Genomic DNA, 13,295 nt, shown 5'->3' on the forward strand with positions numbered 1-13,295 from the left:
TTGGAACTGGAGGATGCCTCTATAGCATCCAAGCATGCTGAAATAGAAGACCATAACCTCTCCTGTGACCGTTTTCTTGTGAGAGAGCGGCCTACCCCTCCTGTTTCTGTCACAGAGGATGGTGCAACCTGGGGTGTGACTATCGCCCTCTCTAATTCTGCGGCCTGCAGTCATCCCAGAAAGGCCGAAATGTCAGGCCTATCTCCGTCATCCGAGGAAGATCCTGACCTAGACCTTGTACGTTTAGTTGGAGGGCGAGGGGCCTTCCCCTTTCCCTTCTTCCTCCCAATGCCTTTTTTGGGTGGCATAATGATGGTTTATTAGGTCCAGAAAATTTGTTTACCTGAAATTGGGAGTGGATAGTACCCCACCCCCCAACAAAGTCTTGTTGTGGGCTATGCAAGCAAAGCAGGGATTGGCTCAGATGAAAACTAAGAATGGCTTGACTATGTGGCTCCCAAATTAAATAGGAGTCCCACTAAATAGGCCGGTATGCAACATTCAAATGTGGAACAAGGATATAGGCCTACTACCATAAAGTCCCTAGTTCGTGGCCCAGAAGCCGCAGCTGGGCTGGCATTAGGGACTGCGAAGGCAACCTCCCCCCAAGGGACACCCTGCCTAAAAAGAGCTAAATTGAAAAGGGGGGGGACTGGGGAAGGTCCCAAGATCCCACAGGATAACTGCAGAGAACCCTGTAGAAGAAAAACAACAACAACAACAACAACAACAACAACAACTAAAAGCTGCAGCTGCAGCTGCAAGCTTGACCATGAGGCAAGGTGGTAGGAAAGGCTCCAACGGCTCCCCACTGCGGCGTGGCCCGGGAGGGGGTACCACGTGACCGCAGCCAAGGAGCTCGGCCTAGGACGGGCTCAACTAGGATGAGGGTAAAAGGGAGGCCAGGAAAACCCCAACCCCCAACTCCACCGCCCCTGCGGCCCTGAAGGATGCGTCCGGGCGGCGCAAGCCGGAGAAGGGTGCACGCCGGGACGGAGGAAGGGGGTGAGGAAACCCCACCCCCAATTCCACCACTTTTTGAGGCCTTGAAGTATGCGCCCGGGCAAGAACGTGCCAGGGCGGCGCAGGCTGGGAGGGAGGAAGGCCGAAAACCCCACCCCCAATTCTGCTGCTTTTGCGGCCTTGAAGAATGCACCCGGGCAAGAATGCACCCGGGCGGCACAGGCTGTGAGGAAGGGAGGCCGAAAACCCCACCCCCAATTCTGCCGCTTTTGCAGCCTTGAAGAATGCGCCCGGGTGGCGCAAGCTGGGAGGACGACAGGAGGTCCCCACCCCACTCAACGCCGCACCACGCTGCCCTGAGAAGCCCCACCCCGAATGCGCCCGGAAGCAACGCCACCGCAGCAGGAGCCAGGTGGAAAAACCCCGTGCCGCCGCAAGCTGCCCTGCACAAAAGGCTCCGCTGACGCTGAAGGCAGAGCAGCATGCGGGGGACCAGAACGGTCCCTAAAAACCTGTGCCCAAACGGCCCGAAACTGCAGCTCCCACAACAAAACCGGGATCCCAGAGCCGTGCGGGAACGCAGATCCTCCCCTGGGTGAAGTCCGCTGAGCCGCTTTGCAAGAAAGGAGGAGGGGAAGGTAAGTTTTCTCCCCTTAAATAAGCGTGGGGACCCCTCCCCTCCTTGGTGGCCTGATGAGGGGCCATCCAATGGATGACCTCCATGCCTCGTCGCACCACCCCCACCCGCAACGACCTCACCACGCCCAAGCTATGCTGGGCGTGTTTGTAAGGCTTTTGTGCAAGTACAGGTAAGTCTAGATGAGGACGTACATTTGTGTTTTGAATGAATGTGCCAAATTTCATTCCAGTCTCTCAATGCTTTACAGAGCTTTTGCATTAAAACAAAGGGCTGGTAAAGCCATTCAGTACAGCAAAGCAAACTGGTTCAGGTGGCACCATGGGCATGGGAGGAATAGATAAAGTTGGAAATTGGTGTATGAATGATGCAACATGACATAATTATTTGCTCTAGCAGGGATGAGATTACACTTTGGTACTGCTTCAGGTAGCAAAAGCCTTGGGTCGGCACAGTCCCTGTTAACAATCTTGCTGCCAGGCTTTGGACCACCTGAACTTTTCAGACCATTTTAAGAGGCAGCCTCACATATAAAGCAGTGTAGTAATCCAGATGGGAGGTTATTGGAGCATGGATTGATGTTCGAATTCATGACCACAAGATGTAGTGATGGCCACCAATTTGGATGGCTTTAAAGGGGGGTTGGATAAATTCCTGGAGGAGAAGGCTAGCAATGGCTACTAGCCCTGATGGTTGTGTGCTGCCTACAATAAGGCAATTGCCTGAGGCAATAAGACTGTGTGCATCAGTTTCTGGGGAACATGGGTGGGAGGGTGCTGTTGCACCATATCCTGCTTTGTTGGTCCCTGGTTGGCGGCTGCCCCCAGTATCTCAACCCACATTCTTGAGAAGGAACCTCAGGCCTCAAGAGATGTTTTTGAGGGAATTGCAGGTAACTGAAAGGTAGTAGGGCAATTATGGGGAACTTATTTTGGGTGTGGGGGACAGATGACACCCACCCTACCATCTGCAGGCCAAATGACATCAGCGGATGGGACCTTGCCCTGATGAAATTTTCTGTTTAGCTGAAGTGAAGGATGGAGCACCCATAGCACTTTGCCCAGTCAGAGAAGGCCCATGCACAACAAGGTTGCCCTGGCCTAGGTGACAAATCTACCCGGATTCATCTGCTCAGAGACCTTCCCCAATTCAGGAGGACACACAGTGGGTGAAGTTGAGCTGGCTCAGAACACTTTGCTCCTCTTCACTCTATCCAGGCTTTTCTTAACCAGGGTGGAGAAAAGTAGTCCCTGCTGGGGAGATCCCATGCACACCAACACCTTCATGGCTGAGTGCCAGGTTGAGGATTGCTAAAGGCATATTCTCATTCTCCAGTATGGGTTTCTTTCAATTTAACTCAGTCAATTTAACCCAGAATCTACAGGGAAAATCTCCATAGAGTCTTGTAAGAACATAAGAAGAATCCAGTTGATTCAGATGACAGACCTACCCAGTCCAGCATTTTGGTTCCCACAGTGGATGGCCAGATACATATGAGAGGATCACAAGCAGGATGCAAGTCCAATAACATCCTCCCACTTGTGTTCACCAGCACTTGATATTCAGAAGGCCGCTTCCTTTCATACTGGAGTTGATATAGTATACAGTATACAGCCCTAATCTCTCATCTTCATAAACCAAGTGATTTACTATACCACGTTTCCTTGTGCAAAAGTACACATTCCAGGTTGCAGGCGCAAAATGTGCACTCATCTCAGAGGTGAGCCTTTCTGTTCTTTTGAAATGCTGTGACACTTTGGTGCTTGTCCCTTTCACAAGCATAAGATTTTCTGAGGGTGATTTACTAGTACTGTATATCAGGAGGAAAGGTTGAAAGCCACAGCAAAAGGGGAAAGGGATGAGTGTATGAATAAACTGTAAAACTATTTTTAGATTACTTTTATGATGGACTATAAGCAAATAAATCACACCCTGAGACCTGAGTTCATTTTTGTTGGATTCTCTAATCATACTGGAATACAAGTGTTATTCTGTGTTGGGTTTATTACTATGTATACACTCACACTTTTGGGAAATGGCCTCATTATCACCCTCACCTTGGTTGATTCAGCCCTTCACACACCTATGTATTTCTTCTTGAGGAACTTGTCCTTTCTAGAGATTGGCTACACTTCAGTGACCCTCCCTAAGATGCTAGTCAATTTTGTATCTGAGTCCAAGAGTATCTCCTTTGCTGGTTGTGCTGCACAGATGTATTTTCTTCTTTCACTTGGAACTGTTGAGTGCTATCTCTTGGCTGTCATGGCATATGACCGCTACATAGCCATCTGCTCTCCGCTCCATTATCCTCTGATTATGAACCAAAGGACTTGTGCTCAGATGGCTGTTGCCTCTTGGCTCTGTGGACTTGTGATGCCCCTTGGCAATGTGGTTTGGATCTTCACCTTGCCTTACTGTGGTCCAAACAAGATTAATCACTTCTTCTGTGATGTGCCACCAGTGCTGAAGTTGGCATGCACCGATACCACACAGAATGAGATGTCCATCCTTGCATTAAGTGTTCTAATAACCTTATCTCCATTCCTGCTGGTGCTGGTTTCTTATGTCCGTATCATTTTCACTGTAGTGAAAATGCCTTCAGCTGAGGGTAGGCACAAAGCCTTCTCCACTTGCTCATCCCACCTCATAGTAGTCACCCTGTTCTACGGCTCTGCTAGTGCCATGTACCTGCGCCCAAAGTCCACCCACATTGAAAATATAGATAGGTTGGTTGCCCTATTTTATTCTATCATCACTCCAATGCTGAATCCTATGATCTATAGTTTAAGGAACAAAGAAGTGAAAAATGCCCTAAGGAAGCTGAGGGGAAAGAACATGCTACTTTGTGAACTAGGAAAATACATTTGTGGGAGAAGGATTTCATTATAGAAAATAATTATTCCATATGCAGGGTTTCTCTGTATAAAAGATTATTAATTGTCATTTTTATTGTTTACAGTAGAGATGTCCAGACTTCTATGCTTATATCCATTTTAGAGCATGAAACTATTGAAGACCCTGTTTGTAAGAAATATATGGTGAAACATTTACTCTTTTTCAAAGTCCCATTGGTTCTAAATTGTTTAACCCCCTCATGCCTAAGGTGTTCATATGCCCCACTTTATGGGGTGGTGGTGGAATATTCTTCATTTAAACCCATTCTCTACTTGAAAGGCTGACCAGTCCAAATTCAATTTAAAAATATGTAGGGAGGAAGAGCAGAGGTCTTAGACTTACTCATCAGCTGTTAACCAGCTAGAAAGGTGACTTGATAGGTAGGCAAACAGGTCACCTCTTCCCACTCTGTTATTATGCATTCTATTTGTACTGAAATTGTACTAATTATTTTTAAATCTGATTCTATATGTAGAAATGAGCACATGCAAATTTTATGGAAATTGATGTTACCTTTTGTCATCTGGTGGGGGTGGTTTAATTGGCCACGTTGCTATCATATTTTCTTGTTTCCTACACCACATATCAAGACTTTTTGTGTGCATGTATATTTAGTGTCTAAATTGGTGGGCTTATGGAACATTGCATCAAAATCATAATCACCCCTCAACATAGGGAGCTCACAACCTGTGCTCAGGTGAATGTCAAGTGAAGAGTTTGACTGGAGTAGAAGACCTGTCAAACACAACAATATCACAGATGACAGGAAGCTCCCATGGAGCAGAATGGGAAAAGATCCCTTCATCTTGATTTTCATTATGAACACTGACTTTGAAGTACAGCTTCATGAACCTTCTAACTTACTTGGAATTTAATTAGTCAGGGGGCGGGCGGGTGATATTCCACACGGATGTGTTGTGTTACTGGGAGAAAGTCAGGTCTGTTGTAGCTTGTTGCCAGCTCCTATCAGTGGCCATGTTTCCCTTTCACTGCACCCTGGAAGTTGTGCTGAATTCTGGTGCATGGTCTGGAAAAAAACAATACATGGCTTTCCCTTGCCTAGAAAAATATGGTGACTGCTATTTTTATTTACATTTTGTTGGTGGCCATCTCAAGATGGTTATGCTGTTGGTTTTTATTTCAAGATGAACCAGGGTAGACATCTGGATTGGGTGCTGATAGGTCAATGGAATCCCAGCAGATGTCCAAAGATGGCTGTGTGGTGGCACCAGACCATTTTAAGGCAATGGATTTTTTAGGTTCTCTCATCTATGATCACTTTTCTTGTACAATAAAATAAAATAAAAATAGAACCTCCACACCTAACACATTTGAATGTGGCAGACATGTAAATAAACAAATAAGGATGACCCTGCAATGTATAGTTTGGCATTCAATGGATATAAAGAAGGCTGCAGAATATCTGAAGAAAAGTGGAGAGGTGGAGAATTAATAACCAGAGGGAGTGTAGAGCAAGATTTTAACTTAACAGTTGTTCACTCCTTGCTCTTACTGAGACCTGGCTTCCTGCCCATGATACTGCCATCTCTGCTGCCCTCTCTCTTGGAGGACTCTCTTTCTCTCACACTAGTCGCCCAGAGGGTCGGGGTGGTGGTGTGGGTCTTTTATTATCTAGTTTGTGCCAGTTCCAGCCTCTTTCCATTCCACCTTCACATTGCTTCTCCTCCTTTGAGGTACATGTGGTGAGGCTCTTCGCTCCACTGCGACTGCGGATTGCAGTTCTGTACCGCCCCCCAGGCTCATCCTCAAAATTTATCTCTGATTTTGATTTGTGGCTGTCCTTTTTCCTCTCTGATAACTGTCCTACTCTTATCTTGGGTGATTTCAATATTCATGTGGATGACCCTCAAGATGCTGCAGCTCTACGATTTCACTCATTATCTTCCTCTTATGATCTTAAGCTTTGGTCTGATGCACCCACACATTCCCTTGGACACTGTCTGGATCTTGTTCTCACTCGGAATTGCTCTGTGTTGGACTTTTCTACTGCTCACTTTCCGTTGTCAGATCATCACCTAGTTTCTTTCAATATTACTCATAATCCTCCTCCTTCACGTCCCGCTTCTCGCTCTTGTCGTGACTTGCAATCTATCAATTATGAGGCTTTTTCCCAGTCTCTAGCCTCCTCCCTTCCTTCTGTCTGTTCGGCTGTCTCCTTGGACTCAGCTGTCTCCTTCTTTAATTCCTCCTTATCTTCAACTCTTGATAATCTTGCTCCATCTACAACTCGGATAGTTCACCCTTCTCAACCCCAACCGTGGCTCACCTCTTCCCTCCGCTACCTTCGCTCTTGTTCCCGGGCAGCTGAACGCCTTTGGCGTAAGACCAGGGACCGGGCAGACTTTGTCCATTACAAATTTGTACTCTCCTCTTTCTCTTCTGCCATCCCACTGGCCAAACAGCAGTACTACTCAACGCTGATCCAGTCAAATGCTAGGCATCCTCAGCGGCTCTTTGCGTCCTTCAATTCTCTTCTGAAGCCTAATCCGCCATCTCTCCCCGCCTCTCTGTCTGCTAATAAGTTTGCCTCTTTTTTCAATGCTAAAATCCAAACTATCCGCTCTGATCTGGCCAGCTCTGCTCCTCTTCCAGTTCCTGTTCCTCATCTGTCAGCTCCTCCTGCAAATTTCTCTGCATTTCCTTCAGTCTCTGCGGATGAACTGTCTACAATACTGCGCTCTTCGAAGCCTTCCACTTGTTCTCGTGATCCGATTCCTTCTCGCGTCTTTATTAATCTTATTCCTGCTATCCTCCCTTCCTTGCTACATATTATTAATCTTTCTCTGTCCTCTGGTTCATTTCCTTCTGCTTTTAAACATGCTACAGTCTCTCCCATTCTCAAGAAACCTACTCTTGATAGGCTATCTCTGTCTAACTACCGACCTGTCTCTTTGTTGCCGTTTGTTTCAAAGATCCTGGAGCGTGCGGTCTACTCTCGCTGTCTTGACTTTCTTTCTAGTAACTCTGCTTTGGATCCATTTCAATCTGGATTCCGTCCTCTGCATTCCACCAAAACAGCCCTTACTAAGATCACCAATGATCTCCTTACTGCCAAGTCTAAAGGCCATTATTCCGTTCTTATTCTCCTTGATCTAACTGCAGCCTTTGACACGGTTGATCATGATCTTCTTTTAGATTCCCTTCATGACCTTGGATTTTGTGGCTCTGTCTATAACTGGTTTGCCTCCTATCTAGCGGGTCGCTCTTTCAGCGTGTTGACTAATGGCAGCTCGTCTTCCTCCTTTCCCCTTTCAGTAGGGGTTCCGCAAGGCTCAGTGCTTGGCCCGTTGTTGTTTTCCTTATACATGTTGCCCTTGGGCAAGCTTATTCAATCTCATGGCCTCCAATATCATCTGTACGCCGATGATACACAACTATATCTGTCATCTCCGGAACTTTCTCCTGATGTTCACGATCGTATCTCGGCATGTCTTTCAGACATCTCAGCTTGGCTGCGTCATTGTCGCTTGAAACTTAACGTGGCAAAGACTGAATTGCTTGTTTTTCCTCCTAAACCTTCTCCTCATCTCTCATTCTCTCTTACTGTCAATGATGTTACGCTTACTCTGGTCAAGGAAGCTCGTAGTCTTGGCTTTATATTCGACTCCTCGCTCTCCTTTATTCCTCATATTGAGGCAGTAGCTAAATCTTGTCGATTTTTCCTGTATAATATTGCCAGGATTCGATCATTTTTGTCTGTCTCTTCTGCCAAGACGCTTGTTCATGCACTGGTTATTTCACGGTTGGACTACTGCAACCTTCTTCTCTCTGGCCTTCCTTCTTCTCACATCAGTCCGTTGGTTTCTGTTCACCACTCTGCCGCAAAGATCATCTTCTTGGCTCGCCGCTCCGACCATGTTACGCCGCTTCTGAAATCTCTTCATTGGCTTCCAGTTCACTTCAGAATCCAATATAAACTTCTCCTGTTGACCTTCAAAGCTTTTCACGGTCTAGCTCCTTCCTATCTCTCCTCTCTCATCTCACACTATTGCCCCGCTCGTGCTCTTCGCTCCTCTGATGCCATGTTTCTCGCCTGCCCAAGGGCCTCTACTTCCCTTGCTCGGCTTCGTCCATTTTCGTCTGCTGCCCCTTACGCCTGGAACGCTCTTCCAGAACATTTGAGAACTACAAGTTCAACCGCAGCTTTTAAAGCTCAACTAAAAACTTTTCTTTTTCCTAAAGCTTTTAAAACTTGATGTTGTGCAGACTTCTACTGTTACTTTCTACTGTTAGTTTTACCCTACCCTGTGCCTGCTTACCCTACCCTGTACCTGTTTGCATTCTCTTCCCCTCCTTATTGTTTTACTATGATTTTATTAGATTGCAAGCCTATGTGGCAGGGTCTTGCTATTTACTGTTTTACTCTGTACAGCACCATGTACATTGATGGTGCTATATAAATAAATAAATTAATAATAATAATAATAATAATAATAATAATAATAATAATAATAAGGCAGGATATAGCTGAGTTGGACAAGCCCAGAAATGGGCAAGGAAGCAGGTTTGAGGTAGAACACAAGCAAAGGAACAATCTGGTGGCACTAAAGTGCAAGCCCAGTGATTTCACTCCACAGGAGAGCTGGTCAAGATGAAGCAGTACAGGCCTTTGACTTATATATTGGAAATGAACTGACTACCCTTGTCCACCAATTCCTTAGCGCAAGGCCTTAGCGAGACCTAAGGTTTATCCCAGGATCATCCCGGAGTTACCCCTATGCATCTAAATGACACATAGGGGATCCCAGGAGCAGGCAGGGATGACTCCGGGATGATCCCAGGATAAACCTTAGGTCTAGCTAAGGCCCAAGTTGGTTGTGTCCACTGTCCAGCAGTGAAGCTGTCCTACAGTGTTTGAAGTTCTCTGTAGGGTGTAGTGGAGGCTTCTGGTTTAGGAAACAACCCATGCAAATCCTGCATATGTCTGCAGCAGTAAGTAGGGGATTATTGCCAGTTATGCATTAGCTTATAATAAGTAAACTGCGAGGAAGTTGTATACAGGATCATGCTGCACAGCTATAGTCATACACACAATTACTTTGAAGTAAGTCTCTGTGAAACTTGTGGGGCTTACTTCTGAGTAAACTGTTGGATAATGCTAATGTTCCAGTGTGCTTCCTAGCCTAAAGCTTAGCTAAAACTAATCAGAGCTCAACATGGATTTGATAATTTTTAAAATATGATTGCTATTACAAGAATGAAATTTGGTCCCTGGTTGCTAATCACCAGCTATCTCAGAACAGGAAGTGTTGGTTAGTTCTAATTAAGTGTGAGACTTGGAAGAAGATTGAGATTTTTGAAAAAGGTATATTAATAACAGAGAGACAACAAAACAATGTGCTGGGAATCTGCCCCTTTGTACAGTGATACATTAAAAGTCTACTGACAGCCAGGGGTCTCCTTGCTATGAAATGAATAAAATTACTTATGTATTAATTGGCTGAGCAGTGCTAGTTTGCATTTCAAAATACATGGCTCTGAAAACATTTCTTCACACAGCAAACCCCACAAGATCTCATTTACTTGTTCCAATTAAAAACACATTTTCATTCATTTAAACTACCTCTAAGAAAGACATAAGTGTCTCTTCTGTTTCCAGTTACTTCACGATATGGGCCAAATGTTGTGCAGGTGAAAATGGACAACTTTAGAAAGTGACACCAATAGAGACTCCTACATTTTTAACAAGCTCCTCAGTGACTAGCCAAGGTTTGAGTGGTGTTTCTATTTACAAATACTAATTATTTAAATAAAGCCCTGTGGAACCTATTAAAAGCATAATCATTGCACTTGATGAAGTGGATACAATTCTGAATAAATCAAACTATTTTTATCCATGAAAAAGCCAGCAATTTCCAGAATAATTTCCATTAATGCATTTCCTAATTTTATAATATGATACCACCTCTTTGTCACAGACCATCTTTTTCATGGAAATTCACTAGTTTCTTCTACTAACCAAGCTGGAGTTTGACAGTGTTTTTTTTTTTTTTTTGACAGCTGTCAATTTCCTGCACAATGAATAGCAAACCAGAGAAACAAAGGTTGAATGCACTTACTTATGAAAAAGGGGTCCTCCCAACTCAGGGTGGGGTACACTAACAAGGGGCATTCCCAATGGTTATAGAAGGACTTTAAACTGGGTGGGGTCAGATCTGACCACGATAGGGACATGGCTAGCAGTGGCAGCCCCTCTGAAGTGGTGTTTGCACTTTATAGGGGCTACTGTGGGCAAGGGGAGATGGGTGCAGATGATGATGATGGTGATGATGACAAAGGCTCCGACCACAATCATGACAAAGGTTACACCCATTCCTAGAGGTGTCTGACCTGGCCGTGGAGACACATGCCTTAGTTACATCCCATTTGGACTACTGTTATGCACTCTACGCAGGGCTGCCTTTGAAGAGTGTTCGGAAACTTCAGCTAGTTCAAAGAGCTGCAGCTAGAGTGTTGACCTGGGCTGGTTACAGGGAACATACAACTCCCTTGTTAAAACAGCTCTACTGGCTTCCAGTCTGTTTCCAGGCACAATTTAAAGTGCTGGTTATGACCTATAGAGCCCTATATAGCTCGGGTCCAGGTTATCTAAAAAACAGTATCCTCCCTTATGAGCCTGCTCATCCCAAGATCTTCAGGGGAGGCCCTTTTCTCAGTCCCACCACCATCACAGGCATGTCTGGTGGGAACATGGGAGACGGTCTTCTTGATGGCTGCCCCTGGGCTCTGGAACTCCCTTCCCAGGGAAGCTAGACTGGCTCCCTCCTTGGTGTGCTTTCAGAGGCAGGCTAAAACTTCTCTGTTTTGGCAAGTCTTTGGGGAGTAGTTGATGTGTTGTTTATATATTTGATTTTTTTTTAAAAAAAGATTGTATTTCAAATGTTTTTAAATGTTTTTTTTTTAATATTGTACCATGTTTAGTTGTGTGTGTTTTTACTTTTTGTATATCTCTATCTGTTTTTAACTGTACATGTTTTAATTTGTAAAGCTGCCGAGTCCCAGTATAATGGGGAAAAGGTTGGATATAATAATAATAATAATAATAATAATAATAATAATAATAATAATAATGGAGATGGGGGCTTGGCAACAGACAAACTTGGTAGCATGCTCAGCAGAGACAGTTGGAGGACTGAGGGGAAGCCACACACTTATCATGGTCAAATGACACAGTAAGCCATCCCAATTTTGGAAGAATTGTGAGGGAAGCTGTAGGGCCATGTGCTAGGTCTGTCCCAGCTTTTGATGTATCTGACAGCTACATCTCCCCACCACACATGTTTGTGGCTTGTTGGAATGTACTCTACACATATAGTGATGTATGTCCATACAACTCTTCCATATGAGAGGGGATCCAGGCCCAATCAGAGTCCTTCCTTATGCATTGGCATCAGGGCTGGAGCAAACCTGCATGGCTCTATATTCTCATCATACGTTCTTTCAATGTGTGTTTAGGTCACCTGCAGCCCCCCTCCCCAAACAAATATTGCAGAATCTTAAAGCTTTTCTACATGAGTTATGCATTGCACACTCATAATTGGCCATTCACAGAAGTTTGTGAGTCCTTTCCATGACACCATCAACCTCCGGGGCATCTACTGCACTTTCCTCTGGTAATCTCACTTTTAAAAAGATCAGAGGTAATGCAATATTTAAAATTATTGTGTGGTATTGCAGGCCACTAGATGGCAGTGTTTAATTTAACTTCAATTACAAATCATGTGGTCGCTTATGGACACTGGCTAAAGGAGGTCTGGTCAATGTGGAAAGATGCCAGAAGAAGAAGAAATAGTAATGGTGCTGGGTTTTTCCTTAATATAGAGAGACTCTTAGGCCTTAGCTAGACTGGGCTTTATCATGGGGTGAACTCAGGGATCATTACTGTGCATCCACATAATGCACAGGGGATCCCAGGATCAGGGATGGATCATCCCTCCCTTGCCCCAGGATAGAGCCCTCCCCTTTGGACCCACTTTTTCCACGGTCTCGGGCACAGCCTGAGACCGTGGAACATGTGGCCCATTGCCATTGTTTGACCCAGCTCCGCATGATTCCTCACGCAGAGACAGGAGTTGCACCCATTGGGGGTAGGGTGAGGGGAGCAGGGAAATTAAGTTAATTTTTTTAAAAAAACTACCTTAAGTGCACGAGCGTTCGTGCGCTGCTTCTCCTTTAAAAATAAAAAATGGTGGGCATGATGCCTCTCTTCCTGAGGTCGTCGTGCCTCACATGTAAATGGAGGAGGGATCTTGCATTAATTGCAATGTAAGATCTTCCCTCCTCCAACCTGGATTATCAGGTAGGTCTAGCTAAGGCCTTAGAATCTGTAAGATCCCAAAGAATGTTTTGTTCTTTTTTTAAAAAAGGATTTATGGACACCCCCAACAAAGAGACACACATGAATTTTAGCCCCACAGTGTGGGTCATGTTTATTCCTCTCTCACAATATCCTTGGAACTGTACTGATGATATATGCCCTACACCCTACCCAGCATAGCCTGGGTGTGGTGGGGATGTTGTGGGTGGGTGGGGGAAGCAAGGCATGGAGGCCAGCTATTGGTGGCCTCAAAATCATGCCACTGAGGTGGGGAGAGGACTTTGAGATGACTTATGCTGCTCACATCCCTCCACACCTGCAGTGTGGGCTTGCTGGTAGTCTTTTTGGAGGCTAAGTAGGAGTTTTTTGCTCATAATCTTTCATTGGTTGTGAGTTTCTTCATCTACTTCATACTGCAAGTCAGGTAGGGACTAATAAATAGGTTGATTGGCATATTATCAA

At 45.1% G+C, this 13,295-nt stretch overlaps 1 protein-coding gene across 1 annotated transcript; it reads left to right on the forward strand.

Annotated features, from left to right (window-relative positions):
* Positions 1-3,505: 3,505 nt before the first annotated feature.
* LOC134406732 (olfactory receptor 10A7-like) lies at positions 3,506-10,415 on the forward strand. Its single transcript, XM_063138261.1, has 2 exons — positions 3,506-4,421; positions 10,345-10,415. The coding sequence occupies exons 1-2, from the start codon at positions 3,506-3,508 to the stop codon at positions 10,413-10,415; spliced, it is 987 nt and encodes a 328-aa protein (XP_062994331.1).
* The last annotated feature ends 2,880 nt before the right edge of the window (positions 10,416-13,295 follow it).

The sequence above is a fragment of the Elgaria multicarinata genome, chromosome 11, assembly GCF_023053635.1.
Source record: "Elgaria multicarinata webbii isolate HBS135686 ecotype San Diego chromosome 11, rElgMul1.1.pri, whole genome shotgun sequence".
Classification (NCBI taxonomy): Eukaryota; Metazoa; Chordata; class Lepidosauria; order Squamata; family Anguidae; genus Elgaria; species Elgaria multicarinata.

Coding starts and splice junctions, on each gene's coding strand:
- LOC134406732 (XM_063138261.1), top strand. CDS start 3,506: ATGGACTATAAGCAAATAAATCACACCCTGAGACCTGAGTTCATTTTT. Junction 4,422..10,344: donor GAAAAATGCCCTAAGGAAGC/TGAGGGGAAAGA, acceptor AAATCAAACTAT/TTTTATCCATGAAAAAGCCA.